General features: G+C 34.5%; 1 protein-coding gene across 2 annotated transcripts in view; it reads left to right on the forward strand.

The window, feature by feature from the left end:
* The window catches only part of GBE1 (1,4-alpha-glucan branching enzyme 1), a 271,257-nt gene that overhangs the window by 49,992 nt on the left and 197,463 nt on the right, over positions 1-23,802 (forward strand). For both annotated transcript variants that reach the window (XM_064380015.1, XM_064380016.1), the window contains one exon: positions 1,711-1,880. In XM_064380015.1, coding sequence (XP_064236085.1) covers positions 1,711-1,880 — 170 coding nt within the window. The remainder of the gene's footprint in view (positions 1-1,710; positions 1,881-23,802) is intronic.

A 23,802-nucleotide genomic window follows, 5' to 3' on the forward strand; every position in this document is an offset into this window, starting at 1 on the left:
TTGTCTACTAGGATATTCTTAGATTACTACTTTTCCTTCTTAGAATTGTGTGGAGTTGGCTTTATCTTTTGGTTTTTAATTAATGTTGCCTTTTTTCGCCTGGTTTTCTATAGACTCATTTTTTTTACCTTTTGAATTTCAGTTGCTTAAATTGGGATATATTTTGTGTGTGTTTGTTTCCCAAACTTTACTTAAAACATAGTATGCTCTTTTAAGTATGTGGATTTAATTCTTTAGGAAAATTTTTCAGTTTTATATCTTCTATATTCATTTAATTTAGTTTTATTTTTCAGTCACCACCAGCTATCCATATTTGGATTTTTTTTTTTTTTTTTGGTCTATTTTGGGTATGCCTTAGGTTCTCTTCAATATATTCAAATTTATTTTTCTTTAATTATTTCAATTCTCAATTGTTTATTCATTTAAGTAATTGCTATTTTTGCTATAGTATGTACTTTTCTGAGTCTAACTTAATTTTCATTATCTAGTGATATAATTTATTCCTCTATTTATTTCCTTAAGTCTACAGCCTCCTTTTACTTTTCATTCTGTTGTTTTGTCATATAATCTTTCAGCTCTTATTATTTTGGGTTTATTTTTAATTAAGTTGTTGTATAATGTGAATTATTTGTAAAATGGTTTATTTTCTATATAGCTAAGTTGAGATGTTGTTCATTATTTTGCACATCAAATTGTGTATATTCCCTGGATATGCTGTGCCTAGATTCCTGCCATCTTTCTGGGAAAGACTGCTTACCCCTCAGGTTATGGGGAGGTGTAGAGAAGCTTATTGGCATTGCCTAGTTCATTGTGTAGTTCTGGAACCTTCACTTCTGACATAGAGCAACTGCCACATGGTTTACTTCTCCAGTTTTACCTAGTTTGTTTCTTACTGGATATAGGGGATACTAATGAAAATAAGGTAGTACTTCTTGGTGTACCAGTACCTAATCCAGGGGAACTGGGATAGGGTCAGGAGCAGGCATGTGCTGTTCTTGGTCCTGCTTAGAAATCTTTGATTTCTTCTTGTGGCCACTGGCTTTTGTACTTTGATATGATGTATGTTCTTGCCATGCTTAGTTGCTTTAAGGAAGGAAAAGGCTGTAGGCCAAATCTGGCCCACCACCTGTTATTGTAAATAAAGTGTTATTGGAACACAGCCACACCCACTCATTAACTTATTGTCCATGGCCCTTTCATACTTCAGAGACACCCTTGAGTAGTTGTGACAGAGACCATATGGCTGACAAAGCCTAAAATATTTGCCGTCTGCCCTTTCACAGGGAAAGTTTGGCAAACCCTGCAGTAGGCTAATTTTATTTTTCTTGTTGAATTTTGACTGTGTTACTTTCATTTTTTTAGGAACCAGAGCAGAGATGTAGAGGTTCTGTTTCATTACACTGTATTGACATGGAAGTTGCTATAATGCTAGTTTTTTAAAAATAATTCATGGAATAGTATAACCATCATATTTCCTCTCTCATACCAGTGCTTGAAGTTACAAAAAATGCTAGTTAGATTAGCTCAGTTTATTTTAAATAAGAATGATTCCATCCTACCTAGTAACCTCTACTAATAATGAAATTATTCATATTATTCCTCTTTAATAATGTCTTTTTTTCCCTGAATAAGACTAAAGAAGTTAAGTACAGTAGCTTTTCTAGAAAACCATTTAATTTTCTAACTTATTTTCTTTCACATTCTTCAAAGGTATAAGCAGTTTAGCCAAATTTTGAACAGCATTGGAGAAAATGAAGGCGGTATTGATAAGTTTTCCAGAGGCTATGAATCATTTGGCGTCCACAGATGTGCTGATGGTGGTTTATACTGCAAAGAATGGGCCCCAGGAGCAGAAGGAGTTTTTCTTACTGGAGACTTTAGTAAGTACTTGAAAGCATTGAACTTGATAGTAATACTTAATTAACTATTTAATAGATATATTTCTTATATTTTATATATTTAACTATATGAACATTAATGATTACAAATAAATATCAGACTTTTCAGATAGAGCATTAGAATTTTATTAAGCTCTTTGTATGGTACAGCTGTTTCTGTTATAATGTGATACATGTATTCTTGGAAAATTTTATGTTCTGTAAAATCATATACTAGAAATAACAAGGTTTATGAGAAAATGCTATTAGAAAGATGACTCCAAATTTACTCAACTTTGTTAGCAAGCTCTGACAAAACCAATATCAATCCAGGTAAAAATACTGGCATAGTTAAAGCTCCACTAGCATTCACCCCTGGCTGGCTGGATTCATAGTTCTTGGATCCTCTGTATAGCCTTATACTCTTTTTGGAGTCTTCAATAAAAGTAGATATCTAATCTGGAGGATAACCTCCATCACTCATTTCTTTTTTTTTCTTTGTTTTAGAACACAATGGGAAATATCTTCTCAGCATTGTCATTTGCACTGTTAACTGCACTAGACAGAGTTAATGCTATGGAAAGCAAAGTCAGGTTTCTAGCTGAGAGTCTAGGGGGAGGAAGGACTATAATGTAAATAACTATAATACAATCTACTGTCTTCTTGAAGGGTAAATACATTACTAGAATGATGACAAGGAAGAAAGTTCACTTTTGAAAGTGGAAAAACGAGAAAAAAATAGGCCTTGATAAAGGTTCTTGATACAAGGAAAAGAAATATCAAAATGATCATAATCCTTTAATACCATAGAATGATATAATATTTAAAATTTGATTTCACTGGCCTCAAAAGTCTGCATGTTGTATTATTCAATTTTTATGACATTTTAGAAAAAGCAAAACTGTAGGGACAAAACAGATGATTGTTGTCAGGGGTTAGGGTGGTGGGTTAAGGTTGATTACAAAGGGCCATGAGGGAACTTTTGGGGTGGTGAGAATGTTTTACATCCTGATTGTGGTGCTGGTTACCTGACTGTATGAATTTATCAAAATGTGTAGAACTATACATGTAAAGGATGAATTTTAATGCAATGTAAATTATTCTTCAAGGAACCTGACTTAACAGAACTTTTGATTTTATATTAATATCATTGTCTAAGACAGTACTGTTCAACAGAAATAAAATGCAAGCCACATATGTAATTCAGAAATTTAAGTAACAATATTAAAAAAGTGAAAGGAGAACAGTAGAATAAAATTTTGTAATAATAAAGTATATTTACCTCATATATAAAAATACGATTTTAACATTTAATCAATGTAAATTTTATTGAGATTTTCATTCTTTTATTGTATCACATCTTTGAAATCTGGGTACAGCAAGTCTTAATTCAGATGACAAGTTTTCATTGCAAATACAGTAATCCTTCCGTATCAATAAGGGACTTGTTTTACAACTTCTTGTGGATACCAAAATCCAAGTATGCTTAAGTCTCTTGTATAAAATGATGTAGTATTCGCATATAACCTGGGCACATCTTCCCTTACACTGTAAATCATGTATAGAGTATTTACAATGCCTAATAAAATGTAAATGCCTAATAAAATACCTAATAAATACAATACCTAATAAAATGTAAATTTACAATACCTAATAAAATGTAAGTATTTGTTATACTGTATTGTTTAGGGAATAATGATAAGAAAAAAAATGACTGTTTAAGTGTTTAGTACAGATGCAACCATCCATTTTTCTTTTCCAAAAACTTAACATTTAAGATTTGTTGAATCAGTAGATGTGAAACCTGAGGGCAGACTATACTTAATTTAAATTTAATATAATTTTCAGTGTAGAAATATGTTCATATATCCAGTATTTTCCAAACAAAATTAAGAGTTTTCCAGTAACTGACTTGAATAACACTTTTACAATTTAAATTTAATAATTAAGATGAAATAAAATATAAGATTCAGTTTCTAAGTTGCACTAGCCTCATTTCAAGTACTCTATCGCCTCTTGTAGCTACTGGCTTCTTTATTAGAAAGTACAGGTCTAAGGACTGAAAATAATTCATGGTGTAGTCCCAGAAATTAAATGTTTCTGGAGAATTGTTGGAAAATTCCATGGACAGTTCTGTAAAAGATCATGAGATCTGATCATTCAGATTAGCTTGGCATTCTATTTTACTAGTTTTGTTTTAAAAAATTTCATGTAGAGGTTGAGGATATTGAGAATGTTTAAGATAAATTTCTTTATAAAGATACCCAACTACTATAAGAACCACCATTAATATCTGATAGCTGTATTTGGTCCCCCCACTCCCATATTTATGATGAAACCCACTTAACAGTTTTCATAAATACAAAATTATAGGAAAGGGGCCAGGCACGGTGACTTACGGCTGTAATCCCAGCACTTTGGGAGGCTGAGGTAGGCGGATCACCTGAGGTCTGGAGTTCGGGATCAGCCTGACCAACATGGAGAAATTCCATCTCTACTGAAAATACAAAAAATTAGCCAGGCTTGGTGGCACATGCCTGTAATCCCAGCTACTTGTGAAGCTGAGGCAGGAGAATCGCTTGAACCCAGAAGGCAGAGGTTGCCTTGAGCTGAGGTCATGCCATTGCACTCCAGCCTGGGCAACAAGAGCAAAACTCCCCCACCCCCTCTCTTTTTTTTTTCTCTCTCTCTCTTTATATATATATGAAGGGATCTGTATGAAAACTAGATTTGTGAGCTGTCATAATGACTATTGCTCATTTATTAAAGTTGTGCTGTGTGTGTTTCTAGAATTGCATTTAAAAATTTTATGTTCTTGGACTTAATGCTTAAATATTAAAAGTACAGCAATTGAAAAAATATTTTGTAAAGAGAAAACTAAAATTACCGTGTCCATATTTTATTGTAAAAATGTCCTCTGCTAAGTTTTTTTTCCCAATTTGCATTGATTTTTAAAATTTCACACTTTATAAAGGTATATTGCATAATTTTAAATTTCTCCATATCCTTGTGATAACATTCAGTTAATGATTCTCAATCAACAAATATTTATTTAGTGATGAAGGACATGAAAAGCAGCAGATTTAATCAGTGGGCCTTTATTTTTATTGAAGAGATAAGAAAAGACTACAGTAAATGAAATTGTGACAGAAAATAGTTAAGGACAGGCAGTACATTGGGAAAACTTAAGTGTCTAATTTATTTTATTTTTTAAATGAAAGGATGTCTTTTTTTATGCCCAAAGTTATGGGATCTCAAAGTCTCTTTGTGAATAGGATCTCAACTTTTTCTTACTAATGGACTTTGACTTTCAAAAACAAACAAACAAAAATTTGAAAATTGAGAGTGTAGCCTGCATTCTGAGCCAATGATACATCTAGAAGATTTCTTTGGAAAAAAAGATATACGCATGGGTCAGTATGGCTTTAGTGAACTCACAGTTTTTATTGTGATGACAACCTGGGTGAAAATATACTCTTAGATAACTGAACTAACCGTGCCTTAAAACACACACACACAAACACACTCACACATGCACGCATGCACACATGCACCACACTTCAGGGTCTCTGTATTTCATCTTCCCATTATTTACAAAAAATCCATTCTTTTCCTAATAGTAGTTGAGCAAAAGAGAATACTTTTTTTTTTTTTTTTTTTTTGTGCCTACTGACCTGAGACTTTTTTAGGTACAGGTCCTTAGAATAATCAAATATAAATGTTGCTTAAGAAACTGCCAGCTAGTTGCAGTCGTTTACACCTGTAATCTGTAATCCTAACCCTTTGGGATGCTGAGGTGGGTGGATCAGTCAGGTGTTTGAGGCGATCTTGGACAACAGAGCTAGACCCTATCTTTACCAGAAAATAAATAAATAAATACAAAGAAAAAATAGAGGCTAGATGCAGTGGCTCACACCTGCAATCCCAGCACTTTGGGAAGCCAAGGAGGGTGAATCACAAGGTAAAGAGTTCAAGACCAGCCTGGCCAACATGGTGAAGCCCTGTCTCTCTCTACTAAAAATACAAAAACTAGGTAGGTGTGGTGTTGGTCGCCTGTAGTCCCAACTACTCGGGAGGCTAAAGAAGGAGAATCACTTGAACCCAGGAGGTGGAGGTTGTAGTGAGCTAAGATTGCACCACTGCATTCCAGCCTGGGCGACAGATCGAGTCTCTAGCAAGAAAGAAAGAAAGAATGAGAGAGAGAGAGAGAGAGAGAGAGAGAGAGAGAGAGAGAGAGATCACCATGACTTGGTGTGTAAAATAGAAAAGGATGGGATTTAGAGTTTGAAAACACAGTTGAGCTCTCTAAACAATTGTTCTTCTCTGGCTCATTGGGGATAAATATGATATTTGTTTTAGCTGCCTGGGTTACTCTGGGTACTAACTAGATTGTGAATGTGAGAAATTTTGTACCTTAATCAGTGCTATAGAAATGTTAATTGGCAAGATTTAAAAAATCCTCTCTTATTTGCAAAGGTTTTTTTTTTTTTTTTAATTTCAGAAAATTACTATTAATTTCAAAAGGCAGTTGAGCCTTGCATAAGTAAAACAGTCACTATTTTGCCAAAACTATGACAGATCTGGCTTTTGCCATCCACATTTTTAAAACTTCTTGGAAAACAGCTTCACTTTAAATATAGTACATATATTTTTCTTTATTTGAGTGAAAATAAAACAATCATTTCTTTTTCTTCTAGTCATTTTTAGACAACTATTTTTTTTGGCTAACAGCTGCTGCAGCAACCTAGAAGGATGGTATATATATAATGGCATTCATCAGGATTGGACTCTTACCACTGAAAAATTATTTCTGGGCAAACCAGAAACTACTTTAAAGGGTTGAGATGAATTTCTAAAATTTTGAATCATCTGCAATACAGCAAAGATTCATTCTTTAGAAAATTAGATGTGATTTAAAATATGCTTGGAGTTTTGGTCCTAATTCATGTTTATTGCAGGTTGCTAAATAATTGAAAATAACTAGCTGCTTTCCAGTATCTAGATGATAATAAGAGAGAAAGGCAGTAAACTACATATGTCAATATAAAATAATTGGGTTCCTGTTTGCTATAACGGAAAGCATTTCATTTAAAATTACTAAGTCTGGGAGCTAGGCACCTTTCAAATAACCTAAATGTCTGTCACTGATAGACTGAAAGAAAGGAAAAAAGAACAAACCTTGATTTTTATGCCTCTAGAAAAAGGAACCACTGATATTTTTGCAGAGTGGGAAAGATAGTTAGAAGTTTTACCTGTTTTTTTGGGGGCCAAATTTGTCTATAATTTTTTCTCACTTATATTAGTTTTCAGTGTCATAAAAACCTTCATATTTATTAATCCCACATGCTCTGGAACTGTGCTACTCTATGTGTGCTCTGTGGACCAGTGGGTTCTGTGAACTGTAACCTATTTGCAGTCATATTATCAGAAATTGGGAGGAAGCATTTAGGAATGTTGATAGCAATTTGGCAGGATCATTTATTTCTGTAGAATCCAGTAGTTTTAATACAAAAATGTGGGCTTGAATTTTGAGTCTTTTTTCTTTCAGTTTTTGAATAATTTTATTTACATAGTTGTTGGTTTATAGTAAAATACAATTTTTTAGGACAGGTAATTGGTATATAATCATAGTCTGAGAAACACTGATATGAAAATTAGTGATCATTATTTATTGATTTGAAGCCCTTTCTGGTTCAGGGGTATAGTTCTGATACCAACTTCTTTTGAATTTTCTTTCTTCATCTAATGTATTATGGCTCTATTAGTCAGCTTTCACTGTGGTGTGGCATTTTACACACAACTCCAACATTTTGATGGCATACAACAACAAAACCCTCTTTCTTGTTCATGTTGGCTGTAGTTGTCAGCTGTGGCTCTCCCCCAACTGTCAAATTCACTCCAGAATACAGGTTAATGGAGTAACCCCAATATGGGACACACTGATCCCGTGAGAGAGAGAAAGAGCAATGAAGAAACTCTGTGATGGCTCTAAAATCTTCAGCTTAGAAGTAACATATGTGATTTGCATTTACATTTCATTAGCCAAATAACATGGCCAAGCCTTATGTCAAGAGGCATGGAAGCCAAATCTTTTATGGAGGACTGTGTTACTAATACTGAGTCTCAACTCAATTGGATTGAGGGATACAAGTATGAATCCTGGTTGTGTCTGTATGGGTGTTGCCAAAAGAGATTAACATTTGAGTCAGTGGACTAGGAAGGGCAGATCCACCCTTAATCTGGTGGGCACAATCTATCAGCTTCCAGTGAATATAAAGCAGGAAGAAAAATGTTAAAAAGAGACGGGCTTAGCCTCTTAGCCTACATCTTTCTCCCACGCTGGGTGTTTCTAGCCCTTGAATATTGGACTCCAAGTTCTTCAGTTTTGGGACTTGGACTAGCTCTCCTTTCTCCTCAGCTTGCAGACAGCCTATTGTGGGACCTTGTCATTGTACAGGTTGATACTTAATAAACTCCCCTTTATGTATCTATCCTATGAGTTCTGTCCTGCCAAGAGACATGTACATGGCTCATGAAAAATTTGGAACAATAATGTATGACTCATCTTTATAATATACATTGTAAATTTTTTTTGTGTGCCTACTGACCTGAGACTATTTTAGGTACAGGTCCTTAGAATAATCAAATGTAAATGCTATTTAAAAAGAAATTGCCTGCTGAGCACAGTGGCTCACACCTGTAACCTGTAATCCTAGCACTTTGGGATGTTGAGATGGGAGGATCAGTCAGGTATTTGAGACCATCTTGGGCAATGGAGCTAGACCCTATCTTTACCAGAAAATAAATAAATAAATAAAAATAAAAAATAGATAAATCACCATGAATTGGTGTGTAAAATAAAAAAGGATGGGATTAAGAGTTTGAAAACACAGTTGAGTGCTCTAAACAGTGGTTCTTCTTCTGGTTCATTGGGGATAAATGTATAAACTGCATTGGGGATATATGGTGTAAACTTTCCAGATTTTTTGATATTCTAGATATCTTACAGTCTTTGTGGGAAGAGAGTTGTTTTGGCAGAGTAGTGATCCAGACAGATTGTTGAGAAGATTTCTTGAGGTCTGAATTCAGATGGACTTCCAAGGAAGTCTTTTGTTAGATAGACATTTTCAACTCCCTGTGGGTCCTCTGTTAATGTATTTTTGTTATGTGGCTTCCCTTCAATTAGGTTTATTGGAAATTGTTCCTAGAAAGCAAGTTTTTAGATATTGTTTATTCTAGATATTGTTTATTTTGGCAAAGTGGTAGCAAACTACAAGGCACGAATAGAAGGCTTTAGGTTTGTTGACCAAACCAGTACCTATGCTGAGAAGTGACCTCTTTGAGGTATGTGAACCTAAAGTAGGTATTCAGCAAATAGTGTTTTGTAGAAAATTTTCTAGTACTTTATTTGGCTTTCCAATCTGATATTGTTGCTCTCATCACTTTAATATATTTTACCTAATGGGTTGTTCACTTTCGACGGAGTATACATACCCTGATGGTTTCCTTAACCAATCTCTGTTTAATAGACATAGTGAACTTACTTCTGCTTAACAGATTTATTTCATTGTAAATGCTGCTGACTAATTCCCACATAATACTGAGCATAGGTAGTAGACTATAGTCCGGGCTACAGGTATCCGGTTCTGCTTCTACCAGTTAAGACTATGTGTTAGGTTTTCCCCCTTAATCCTAGCAATGCTATTTTTTTTACATTATAATTTTATAACATAATTTAATATAAAGTGATGATCTATGAATGTGACAGGAAGGAAAGTTATTGAATTTTGGGAAAATTTCAGTAAGAGCAAGTTGTAAAAAGTATTTTGAGTTAAGTATGTTTAAGTGAACTTAAAAAAAAAGATATAAACCTAACTGAATTTTGCATATAGATTATTTTACATGAACCTTTTAGCTATCATTCATTTTTGTCAAAAGGGAGTAGGGAATTATAAATGTTGCATTGGAGCTGTATGTTTATATAAGAAAGAGCTTACGAAATCCTCATCAGAGGACCCAAACTTTAGTTTTATTTTAGAAGATGGATGAATGTATATTTATATTTGGGATTTAAGTTAAAATAACAAGTTTACTGATGTGTTTGTGTATGTGTGTGTATTTTATTATTCCCTCTTTTAACTAGTATTTTCAATGTATATACCAACTTCTGGCCCCAGTTGTGCTGGATCATGGAGCTTTGTTACAATGCCTAATGGTATTATTTTTACTGAAAAGTATCTTTACCTTCTGGGATTTTAGGAGATTGCTGTTAGAGACCTTATGGTGTTGTAAGATATATATAAACCTAATATATTTTATATATAATATATATATAGAGAGAGCTATATATGTGTTTAAATATATAATATATGTAATTATATATATTTAAAGTATATAATGCCTAATATAAAATATACCTAATAGATATCATGCCTAATATAATATAGAATGCCTTCAATATAATATATGTTATATATATTATATATCTTAGGTTTTTGTTTATGGTTCCTGGCTCATAACTCCTCTTTTCCTTGTTAAACTCTTTTGTTAAAATGCTGTGTGTGTTAGCCTTCAAGGGTAGGCCTGGATAACAGAATCTTCTGCTTTCCTTCCACCTGCTCCAAGGCAGGACTCTGATCTTTCCCCACCTTTCTGATTGTGGTTCTTAAGACTCCATCCTGAGAGGGTCCCACCTCATTCCCTGGGGAAGGTTATCTGCCCTTTCTGTTATACCTTACCCTGTGCATGTCTTTGTCTGTATCCTTTGTAGTATAATTTATAATAAACTGGTAAACATAAGCAAGTGCTTTTCTGAATTCTGTGAGCCACTCCAGCAAACTAATTGAATCCAAACTTGAAGTTGAGACCATGGGAACACCAACTTGAAGTTCCAGAGGCCCAGACTTGTGACTGGTGTTTATTGGTGTGGAGGACAGTCTTGGAGACTGAGCCCCCAACATGTGGGATCTGACAGTATCTCCTGATAGATTGTGTCAGGATTGAATTGGAGGGTACCCAGCTGATGTTCGCTGCTTGATGGTGGGGAGAAATTCCCATACCATTGGCCACAGAAGTCTTCTGTGTTGATGATTGTTGTGGTGTCAGAGTATAGGAAAAACATGGTTTGAGAGAGTTTTTCCTGATATGGACCTTAAGGCTAAAAAGTAGATTTTGAACTATGTAACATAAATGTAAATTTTCTAGCCTCATATTGCTTTTAAAATTATTCTGTTAAAATTTATGCTCTGTAGATAATACAATTTTCGTATTTCACTAGTAGTTAATGTCTGTAAAATTATCTTGTTTATGGTTGTTCTTTAGCAGTTGTCTTGAAATTTTGATAACTTTATCTATTAAATTGGCTTTGTAAAGCTCACCATTTACTTACACAAAGAAAGTGCATTATTCATATTCTCTTATCAAGTTAGATGTTTTCTTAGAGAAGTGATGTTCTATTTTATAACAGTCACATCTAGCCCCAAGTGTGGCTGATTACAACATATATCAACAATTTTTGTATCTTGATCACAACAAAACTATTCATTTTAAGTTCAAATTGCATTATTCTAAGAAGCTGTCATTTATGATAGACGTTTAAGGCAACTCAATTTAATTTGTTAGTATTTTCTGTCTTATGCCACAGATAGCTTATCTGAGTATCACTTTGCATTGTGGAGAGGTTTACAGAAATGTGGTAAATCTGTCAAAGGTGTACAGCATTGTTTGTTTTACTCATCCAGGCAGTTGTTTGGTGTAGGTGAATTGGAATTCACTGATTAGGCTTGATGCTTTTTCTGGTTTATTGTCAAACTTTGAATCTGTAGCTCTCTCTTCATTTCAAATTCTTTTCCTCAGTTCCCTATTACTGTCTTGTATTCTTTATATTTTTAATCCCTGTTAGACTATTTTCTTTTAAGAAAAAAATTAGAGGTACTTTTAAGCTTGAATAGATCTAGGGAGGAAAAAAGGGAAACTTTTTCTTCTTTGTATTATAGCTTGCCAGTTCATCCTATGAAACTATGAAAGTATTCATTTTAATTACGACTGCCAGAGACTCCCCTCTCATTATAGATTCCTGAAAAAATGACTTAGCCATCTTACTCGATTGTACATCAGTGGCAGAATTGCTTCAAATGTGTTATTTAGAGATTGGGAAGCTGTAAATACCACATTTTTTTTTTTTTTCAGCTAGAATGAATGACCTTCAATATTGATGCCATTGTCTTTTAACAACCATGGACACATAAGTGAGTTTTAACTCAAATCTTGAAGGCCTGTTAATACTCTTACTTGTTGTATTTATTTTCTTTCTCTTTCATTTTAATATTTTAAAAGATGAGGGATATTCATGTAACATAACATTGGCTCCTTTAAAGTGCATAGTTCAGTGGTTTTTTTCTTACTATGTTGTACAATCATTATTACTGTCTAGTTTCAGAACACTTCCATCACCCCAAAAAGAAACCTCATGCCTGTTAGTAGTTAGTTCCAGTTCTCCTCTCCTTCCACCCAACCCCTATCAATCACTAATCTAGTTTATGATTTTAATTAGTTATGATATGATTATGATTATAATCATAATCCAGTTTATGATTTTAATCTAGTTAATCTCTATGGCTTTGCCAATTCTGGATATATCATATAAATGGAATCATACATGTGGCCTCTTGTGTCTGGCTTCTTTCACTTAGCATACTATTTTTAAAGTTCAATGTAACAGTACTTTTTATGGCCAAATAAAATTACACTGTATAGGTAGTCCGCATTTTGTTTATTCATTCCTTAGTAGATGGTAATTTGGGTTGTTCCTACTATTTGTTGTGAATTATACTGTTATGAAAATGTGTGTACCTATTTTTGTATGAATATATGGTTACTGACAAGGCCAGTGCCCCCCAAAAATGGGGTCTTTGCATGTTTGGTGCTGCCAAGCCAATATGCAAACATAAAGCGAGCGTCAAGTAGTACAGACTTTATTCAGTGGCCGTGGAATTAAGAAGAGGGAGCTTGGCTCACAAATCAACTTCTCGACTAGTGAAGGATGAGGAAATTAAAATGTAGGGTTGCTCTAATGAAGTTGAACATTAAAAAGCAAAAGGAATATTCACAATTTTTCTGGACATGGGTGGTGAACATTTTAGAACTGGAGGTTGGCCATTTTTGTCTTTTATGGCCTCTTCCAGTCATTGTCATGGTGATTATGAACTGTCATGGCACTAGTGGGAGTGTCATTTAGCATAGAAATGAGATTATAATGAAGCCTGAGGTCTTTCTGAAGTACTTCAGTCTGCTGTCTAGGTACTAACCAGTCTCAGCTAGTCTGGCTACAAAGGAAACTTTGTCACAGACATCCTGTTTCTTAAGGATAAGCAGTTTTAGGGCAGGTAGAAATTCAGCTGTGTCACAAAGGATTACATCAGGTAACAATATAGTTTTGATCCTCTTGGTTTGTCTTGGTTGTTGATGCTCTTACCAAATTCATATATTTACTGTGTCGGTTATTTCCTTATTTGCCCTATGATCCTTTCACTCATCCTTCTCTGCCGTACTCTCAATTACATTTCCAAGCCAAGTTCCCTTGGCCTCTGCTTCTGTTGAGTTGGTTTAGTGGGCAGCATTGGTGGAAGACTGGTGGGTAGAAGGAGTGGGGGTAGCTGGAGAATTCTCCCCTATTCCTTTGCCCGCTTTTGCTGTCTAGAGAACCTCTTGAAGCAGCTGTGTCAAAAGAACATAAGTCGCCACAGCCATTTCTGATTTTATTTGCTTCTAGATGACCTCTACTTTCTTTAAATAGCTACATTTGTACATACTATTATGTATCTTTCTGTACAAAGAGGAAGAAAACATTTTTGGTTCATTTGTTGCTCTCTCCCACCTTTTCTTCTTTCTCTTTCCTTCCTTCCTCCTCCTTCTCTTCCCCCTCCTCTCTTTCTTCTTCCTCCTCTACCTCCCACTCCTTTTCTCCCCCTCTTCCCTCCCTTCCTTCCATCATTCCTTTTTCTTAGATATTGCTTTGATCGTCTTAATCCTCAGTAAGCCTAGTAACTAGTGTTAAAAAGAGAAAGTTTCAGGCTTACAAAAAGGCTCTGGGTTCTTAGGGAAAAGAAGATGGTATTTTATTTCTTAATTCATAAAAAACAAGCAGTTAACTTTGTAGCAATTATCACAGACTTCTAAAATATCATAAAACAATTTATACATGATTACCAATATGTCTAAACTCTAGATAATGACAAAGTTTTATTTTGTTCTGTTTTCTGTAGTTATAGAATATAATCTTAATAAGGTGTTTATAATCTTCTAAATAATGTTGTTATTCACATCAAATTCATGATATATATAGTTTATATATATGATATATATTGATGATTGTAAGCATGTAGGCATGTTTCAAAAATCTGTTAGCGTTCTTGATATTAGAAGACCATGTAAAAGATCTAGAATGTAAATTCAATAGCTTCTTTCTCATCTACCCTGCTTTCCGTCCCTCAGGTAACAGTATTTATTGAGTCTCTTCTGTGTGCCAAATACTGTGCTAAATAATTCTTGAAACTTCAGTGATGCACAAGAGGGACAGTAACCTCTATCTAACTAACCTTCATCTAGCAGAGGAAATGGATGGTCTCTTCCTAACCAGCAGTCATTGCCTGAGCTCATATATTAATAACATTAAATTGAAATTTTGACATTATTATAAGTAGTTGTGGCCATTATTATATGATTTTTTTGGTATAAAAATAGATATAATTTTATAAAGATATTTTAAGAAGTAATTTTTTATAGATACTTTTCTAAGTACTTTCTAAAGTCAAAAAATAACTCGGAATATAATTTAATAATAATTATAAACAATACTGTTTTTTAGGATACGGTTTGTTGAAGATTGTTTTTGATTGCGTATTTTTTTGGTAATATTTTATATGTTTATTTTTAAACCAAAATTGTTGAAATGGAAGTTTGAGGTATATTTCCAGAGAATCTAATTGATTTAAATGATACATGAGACATTTTTTGTCAAGCTGATCTGAGCTAGAAAAAATCTCTTAGAATAGCTGCATTTAGATTTTAATGAAACTAGGCAGAAAGGAGACTAAAGTGAATTTCCTTTTTAGTCTTTTAAATGAAAAAATGCATCATTTGTCCTATATATCTTATTCATCATCAGTCATAGCAAAGCATTCATTCCCATGAGAGAGATAATGGAGTCAGAGCCGAGAGGAATGGAAGATTGTCATTCAATGCAGATGAGTTTTAGTAATATTCTTATCATGAAAAATTGGGTTGCAAAACCTTAAGATTTAGAATTAAGTTGCCATAGATATATTTAATTAAAAGTAGATTGCTTTAACCTTTCTTTAAGTTAGAAATAGGTTTAAAATCTTAAATTAAATTTATAGTTAGTTTGTATTTAACTTGTATTCAGCACTTGCCTTTAATAGGAATTCTTTGTAAAGTTTAGCCCCAAAAAGGTACATTTTAATTGAATTATTATAACGAATATATAAAGAAAGTTTCTGAAAGCATTTCATAACAGTATATTGTATCAAAATATGGTTCACATTTTTTCTTGATGGAGAACATTACCAAACTTATCAAGCCAAACTGAAAACTGAGAGCAAAATGGGGCTTTGCCTTCTCAACTCCTAACAGCTTGTTAGCACATCTAGCTATATTTTCTGGTATTTAAATGTTTGCATCTGATGGGTTGAGTTCTTATTCATGATACTTCCCAATGGACATTGTTCTTCTGAAGTTAAAGCATATGAAGCGTGAAGTTATTGAGGTAGAAAAGCAAACATAAATGACACTGTATATTGTGCACATTAGTTTGCCAAATTACAAAGTTCCCCTTTACAGAATCATTTTAGGTTAATTAAAGGGAATTAGAGTACTCCAAACTTATTCTGTGATTCTGTCTAATTGAGCACTCTTAATCCAAGGCATTAAAAATAAAAGTGTGATGAATACAGAAGGATGTGTGGACAGCTACCAGTCTTCCCTGTACTTGCCCCCAGCCCTGGCTCTTGCATCACCTGGTTTCAGGACGTGGATCTCCCTTGTTGTGAGAAGATATTGAAGTCTGGGCTGTGTGGGTCATGGCAGTTTTCCCACCTGAGAAAAGCCAGAGGAGTAGAGATGGGTAATAAGGTTCAGAACAATTGCTGCAGTCCTAATCTATGATCATGCCCTTGGCTCCTGTCAGTCAACTTGTTACAGATCCCTTCTTCTGAGGGTTACTAAGTCAGAAGTGGGGTTTTCTCTTTTACTGGTTTACTTTTTCCTAAAAATCTTCCGGATGAATAATAATATTACCTTAGGTGCTTGATTAAATTGTATTATTCTATTTAAAAAATTATTTGTTTAATTTTGAGACAGGGTGTTGCTCTATCACCTAGGAACGTGTACATGATCTCAGCTTAATGTGGCCTCCAATTCCTGTGCTCCAGCGATTCTTCAGCCTCTGCCTTTTTAGTAGTTGAGACTATAGGCATGTGCTATCATATCCAGCTAATTTTTATTAATTTTTATAGAGAGGGGTGTCTTGGTGTGTTACCCAGGCTGGTCTTGAAATCCTGAGCTCAAGTGATGGTCCCTTCGCGGCCTCCTCCTGCCTTGGCCTTCTTGGGTTACAGGTGTGAGCCACTGCATCCAACCAACTTTAGAAATCAAACTATATTTTTTTTTATGATTAGATCATGCTGACTAGCACAAAGTATCTCAGAGTAATTGTACATATTAAACCAAAATAAACTCTGTCAAAAGCTAAGTCTATTTACTATAATTTTTATTTCATTTTTAAAGGAAAAGCTTTTTTATAAAATAGTCCATATTTGTTCTCCTTTTTCTTCCTCTTCACAGGGTGAGGAATCACAAACTGAAATCTCCTGTAAATATATTACCATTGACTGGAAGGAAATTGCAATATTATACAGTTGTTAATCTTTTTTCATTTAAGATCAAGATTCATTCACTTTCAGAGGCTGAATAAGAAGGCATGGTCATGTTAGGCATACAGAAAATTGGAATCCATTCTTGCAAGCAGATGGATTATCCTCATCTGGACTTTATTTTGTTTTACACCTTCATCATCAGCCATATAGGAAGAGCTTTCTGTGTATAGTACTCCATAGCAAGTAGGATGAAATGAAATTTTGTGTGCTAGAGCTGTTAGCATAGTTCCTAAAATCTAGTAGGTTCACAGTAAATATTTCTTCACTAATTAATTTTGCTTCGTGTTAGTAGGACTTAATCATGCTTACAGACAATTGTAATGTCTAGCATAGGACAATAATACAGTAAGACAATAAAGAGAATCATAAATAAACAATGAGGAAAATACCAAGATGATAAAGACAATAAAAAGTAGAATAAAAGAGAAACATAATAAAGACAGTTGTAAATGGTTTAACCCTTTTTTTAAACAACAACAACAAAAAAGAGGATTTCCATCATTGAAAGAAAGTTATGTTTTATGGTGAGGTTGCTATTATGGAATGGTTTGGAGATATTCATTCTGTTAGGTTGAGTGCTAATGATATCCCGATTAATTGATACCTAGATGTTTCATAAATATATTGGAAAAAATTACTATTGTAGTTTTAAACATGTAACTATAAAATAGTGAGTAGTTTTGGTAACTGTTTATTTAATGCACATTTATTGTTTGCTGTGTGCCTGATCCAGTTCTGGAGCTGGAGGAATATCTGTCTTATTACTATTTGGTTGCTATTTTTTTATCTAGCTCTTACTGTCTTATTTGATTGATAGTGCTGCAACTGAGATATAGTTCATTCATTTCTTTGGGAAGCTTAATAAGAGAAATTTAGAGATGAAGTATGAACACAGAGGGTTTGCCCTGAGGGGATGTACATACGACTTCGGTCGGTGTTGAGTGGTGTCAGAGAACTTAGGTCTGCATTATTTCTGGAGGACAGTTTCTGGTAGGACTTCATAGTTGTGAAGATCTTACTGTGCTCATTAGAAACTGAAGGCAGGTAGGGAAGCACATAGTTCTCTGTCTCTAGAGCATTAGATTTATAAAGTTTGTGTAGTGTGCCTATTGTTGCAAGACTTTTCTTTAGTTCAGCTAAAGATGGGGTCTTTATCACACAGCCACAAAAGATTAGGCTTGCAGACAATTTGAAGGGTGAATAAGGCACAGTTTTATTGGGTGAAAAGGGAAAAAAAGGGAAACAGGGACCCTCCACAAAGCCAGAATCCCTGATGGTACCCTTCTTGCCTGGGAGATTGAATCTCTGGTTTCACCCAGGAAGAGGAGGGGTCAGGCTCCTCCCCACAGCAAATAGCACTAACTTCACAGCAGGAACATACCCAGTGTTCACTCCTCCCAGGGCGCAAGCTGGTTGGAGTTTCTCTGGGGACCCCTTCCCTCCTGGCTGCATCAGTATGGCCAGTGGTCAAGAGAGGCTGGAAGAAACTTAGTTCAAAAACTGGTAGAGCGGACTTGCTCATCAGTGATGGGAGCTGTGTGTGAGATGATAAGGTAGGGCCTTGCAGGCTATTTTAGGAAGTAGTTAAAAGTGACAAAAACATTTTAATGATTTTGTTTCAAATTTAAGAGTTTATAAAATCTAATCAGTAGAGTAGTTAAGAAAAACATGACTGTTTACTTTGTTTGACCTTAAACAAATGGCTATTACATTAAAGACAGAAAACATGGCAATTGTTGGTGAATTTAATGTTCTTTATTTTAATGGAATTGCTGTAATGTCAGTCAGATTTATTCTTGAACATGTTAAGCCTCCATATAACTTGCTGGTATTTTCCTAAAATTGGGTCCCTGATTTCTGAAATGGGAGTGAGGAAAGATGTGAAAATTGATGGCCTCAAGCTTTTTAAAATCCAAATTGAAACTTGTACTACAAAGAGAGAAGTTTAACCTAAGAGTTTATGCCTGTATCAGCATGACAGAGTAGCAATTGAAGTTTTTCTTACACCCTACAGATCTAATAAACACATTGGTTCATTTAAAAGTGATTCAATTTTCTTGGATTTTAGATTTCAGAAAAAAAAGGAACACAGTCTAATAAATTATGTCTTATATGTCTTATAAATGTAGAAATCACATATAGAGGTTTTAGATGCTACTAGTGTTTGGGTATAGATAATTTGCCATTTTGTGAATTTTTAGATTGATAGTCTATTGAACATTTTAGAAGATTCTTTTTTTTAAATGGTGATATTTGATATGTTGAATGAGTATTGTTTATTTATATAATAGTAATTGCATGTGCAATTTATATATAGGATTAATTATATACAATATTTTTGACATTTAGGACATAAGAGAAAATTAACATCTGTTTTACAATACAAGTAAATACATTCATGTCATTCAAGTTTTTTAAAATTACTGTAGTTTTGCTTTTAAATCTATGTCTACATAATTTGGTTAGTAAGCCATACTAATTGAAAAGATTAACAAAAGGAACCACCTAGATCTTTTGTGCATTTTAATCATGTATATTATTTGCTAAACACAGATGTAATTCTTATTAATATAATCTTAGTGCATAATGAAGTCTTATTGAAAGAATACTATTTACATTCATTTGCAAAACTAAAAAGATATGTTTTTGGGTGGGTTAATTTTATTCTTTATTAAATTTTCACTTGCCGAGTTAGCTTAATATGATCTTCATTAGGCATAAAAAGGTGAAAATTTATTCTTTTAGTAAATACTTGTTGAGTACTTATTATGTGGGTGATTCTGTACCAGGCTTTGGGGTACAAAGAAGAATGAAACTTGATCCCTACCTTCAGAAAGCTGACAGTCAAAGAAGGGAAACACAAATCAATATAGACAAATGTAGTAAGTGCTACTTATAAGCAAATGTAATAACTGTAGTTAGTAAATGCTACGATAGGTATAGATTTAGGCTACTTGTGGGAGTTCATAGGGAGTTACTACTCTAAATTGATGCACAAGCCAGCTATATACACAATAGTCCTGAGTAGCACACTATTTCCCCACTTTGTGTAACAATAGTAAGCATTATTTTCCTCTCATGCATCTGTGGATCTGCTAGAATGGCTCTGCTTTTTTAGAGGTTTTGATATGCTTAGAAAAGGTGATGGGGTGGCAAGCCAGATTTTTTGGTGTGGAATGAAACTGCTGGTGAGTAATGAGAAGAATTGTTGGAAAGCTTTATCAAACTTTATTGTGTAAAAGGTATAAAGATTGCTGTGGCAGAATTTTTCTGTTTTAAATTTCATGATGCTAAACACTCCAGACTGAACAGGGCGTCTCGATCTACGACGTTTTGTGACTTGACTACTTTTCTTTGATGCTACTCCATACTCCTTGATCTCTTTTTGAACATTTCATCTCTTTTGAACCTTGAGCTTCCACTGTGCACACCTTGTAAATCTGTAATGTCTAATTTCTCTGCTTTTGCATAGTTTCTGAGAACAGTGAGGAAAATCACATTGAGATGTGAACTGCTGCTTCTACAGAATGATGGCCATCAACATTCCACACCCCCGAGTCTGCTCTTTCTTATATTCTCCATGGTAGCTATTTCAATTTCACTACTCTCTTCAGAATCCCTTATTTTACCACCTCCTCATTTTTCATTCACATAATAAATAGTTGTCTTGACTTTTCAAAGAAAAGAGAAGCCAGCAGAAAGGAAAATTTTCGACTTCCCAATCATTTTCTTAAGAAGATCTCTATATTTTTATTTGTCTTTTCCATGTGCTTTCAAAAGTTGACAGAAGAAATTGCTGCCACAGATCCATAGTTTGAATCTCATTCTCTTTTGTGTCTTTAATATTGTAAATCTGTTTACCTCTTCTTTTCCCCTCAGCCTCTCCATCTGCTGCTTTCTTTCTCTCTGCATATAAACTTGCTCATCATTCTTCTTCCTTAATTATATTAGAAAGACAGTCCCTCTTTCATTTCTCCATCAGATTTCTAGAATGACACCATAGACTATTGGTTACAAAACCTGTGTGTGCATAGCAAACATTTAGGGAGCTTATAAAAGTAAAGATCCACTCCTGGATCTGATTCAATGATCTGTAATAGAGTCTTTATGGTTTTTGAACTTTTAAAGATAACCAGCTTGGGGAACTACTGTAATAAATGAATATGTACTGATATGGGTGATGCTGAGCATGTAGTATGTGATAAAAGGATACAAAATTATGTTAGAAAAGTGTATGTATATACTTTTATATACAATTTATACTACATAGACACATGCATATGCATACAAATACCTATGTAGTAAAAAATAAGATTTTACACTAAGGCATTCGTAATGTAGAGGTGGATGTGGTTTGAATCTTTAAAGGTTTAAAGTACCTTTAAAATTTATGTATTTTTTTCTATGCAGAACATATCCTTTTTTTGTAATAAGAAACAAACATAATGATATAAGTTGGTACATCATGTACCTGCATTCCCTATTTTACCTTCCTTTCCTCCCTCCCTCATGTAGGTATCTTTTCCTACTTGATCTTCCTGCAGTAGTAGATACTGCAGAAAGTAGATGCTGTAGTAGATGCTGTTGACTACTTCTACTTTCTTAAAATTCCCTTCTCTCTTACTTTCATATTCACTGTCCCATTTAAAGAACCACCGGAGTGAAATATTATTTTTCTCTGCCACACCTAATAGCCAAACAGTCTTCTTATCAAGTTTAACTCTGAAGTAGCTTTCAGATGCTCTCCTTCATTTTCATTTCCATCTTCATTGTTGTTTTTGAGAGAACCAACTGAGGTGGGTGTCACTGAAGCCCAAGGAGGAGGAACCAGGGGTTTCAAATGCCACTGAAAAGGCATGTTACTTGAAGTCTGAAGAGAAATGTTGGGACTGGAAATTGACAAATCTGTGGTGACCTTTGCCAGAGTATTTCAGACACATTTTAGCAGCTGAAGAGTTGGGAGGAAGTGGAGATGGCAGTCAGGAAATTGGTCTATCAGTGGTTGGATTAGCAGAGAATGCCTTGGATCAATAAGCGAGGCTTTCTTCATTGTTGTTAATGTTATTTCAGCCAGTGCATCAATTCATCATATTTGAGTGCTGAGAATAAAGAGCTTGAGAACAACGTTTAAAAAAGTCAGAATATTAAAAAAATTGTAAAAATAGAATGGAATCAAGGAATTAGCCTTGAATAAGAGAGAAAGAAAACCAAAACATGTCTTTCCCACAGACTGAAGGAAAGGAGGTAAAGGTGGCTGCACTTACCAGTTGTTAGTTTTGAGAGTGGAAAGCTGAGAGAGTTCTTGTCTGCTGGCTCCAGTTTTCTCTGTGAAATACAAAGCCTTCTGCTGCAAGGAAGTGGAGTAAAGGCATTTAACCTCTCTGTAGAGATCCTGGAAGCCACTTGATAAAATGAATTCTTCTGCATATTTTCTTACTGTCTCTGTCGCTCTGTCACTCTCTTTTATTATACTTTTGTTGTTATCCTACACAAGTCTCTGACATCAAGGTTCATGCTAGGCATGTTGTAAACATTAACAAAACACTTTGTTGTTATTTAAGGTTGAATATACAGAGAGTAGCCCGTATCATGCTCTATCACTTACTTGCCTGGGAATGGTGACTTAACTAGGCAGTGTAGTTGAGGACAGCCTGTGTTTTGACAGACTGATACAGCTTTTTATCTGGTGTAGCTGCTATATAGACCTTCCTAATGTTTTCAGGGCTTGCAAAAATGTACTAGTGCGCTTTTCTATGAAAAAAAAATCCATAGAAAAATTTTGAGTGCTAAAGCATAGGATTCCAGGATGGCTTTAATTGAGAGGGCAGACATGAAATTTAGTTAAATTTCTGCTGTGGACTGACTGTGTCTCCTCAAAATTCATATGTTGAAGCCCTAATCCCCAGTGTGATGGTACTTGCAGGTGGGGCCTTTGGGAGGGAATTAGATCTTGAAGGGAGAGCCCTCATGAATGGGATTAGTTCTCCTATAAGAGACTCCAGAGAGATGCTTCCTGTCTCCACCATGTGAGACAACATGGGGACAGTGCTCTGCAAATTGGGAAGAGAGCTATCCAAGAATTGGACTGTGCTGCCACCCTGATCTTAGACTTCCAGTCTTCATAACTGTAAAAAAGAAATGTTTAAGTGACCCCGGTCTATGGTATTTGTTATAGCAGAGTGAGTTGTTTAAGACAGGTGTTTTCTGCATTTCTACCCAGTAGATAGATGCTGGGCTGGATCTAGATTGTTTCATACCTCTTATGGAGGGTAAGAGCACATAGAGACAGAAGCAGGAGTCAGACTAACTGGCCTCATCTTGTAGTAGCTCTGTGATTTGGTCTTTGTTACTCTTCCTCTTTGAGCATATTTTCTCATCCATCAAATGAAAATTGTAATAGTTTAGAGGACCTTTGAGATAATTGAATTAGATATGGAATATCAGGCACTTCGGACAATCCATAACTGCTGCTACTGGAATCAGTGTCAACAAATCTTCTTATTTTTTGTTGTAATGATTTTGTTAATTCTTCTGTCACAATAAGACTCTTCATTTCTATATCATTAGTTTTGAGATGGCCTTTACTCAAATTATTTTTTAAAGGGTGTATATTGTTTGATATAAAGTTGTTTACAGTTCTCCTTCCTCAAGTATATATGACATGTATATGGAAAATGAAAGAAAATCGCTCCCTCAGTGCTTTGTTAGATCTCTTAAATAATAACATAGGCCCTTGAGTACCAAACCTGTGTCTGCATAGCAAAAAATTCGGGAGCTATATAAAAATTTTAGATCTGTGTTGTCTATAGGTCTTGATCAGAGTAAAAGATAAGTTCTTACATCATCATCATTAGCTTAGTATGCTTCAGTTGGTAATCACCTCTAACGCCACCACTAACTAATCTGGGTTAGAGAAACGGGTGCCTGTTTTCCCTTGAGTAAAAACCTGTTGTTGTTGTTTGTAGCTTCAAATG

Source organism: Aotus nancymaae, unplaced genomic scaffold, assembly GCF_030222135.1.
Source record: "Aotus nancymaae isolate 86718 unplaced genomic scaffold, 86718_ANA_hifiasm-v0.15.2.pri h1tg000022l_1, whole genome shotgun sequence".
Lineage (NCBI taxonomy): Eukaryota > Metazoa > Chordata > Mammalia > Primates > Aotidae > Aotus > Aotus nancymaae.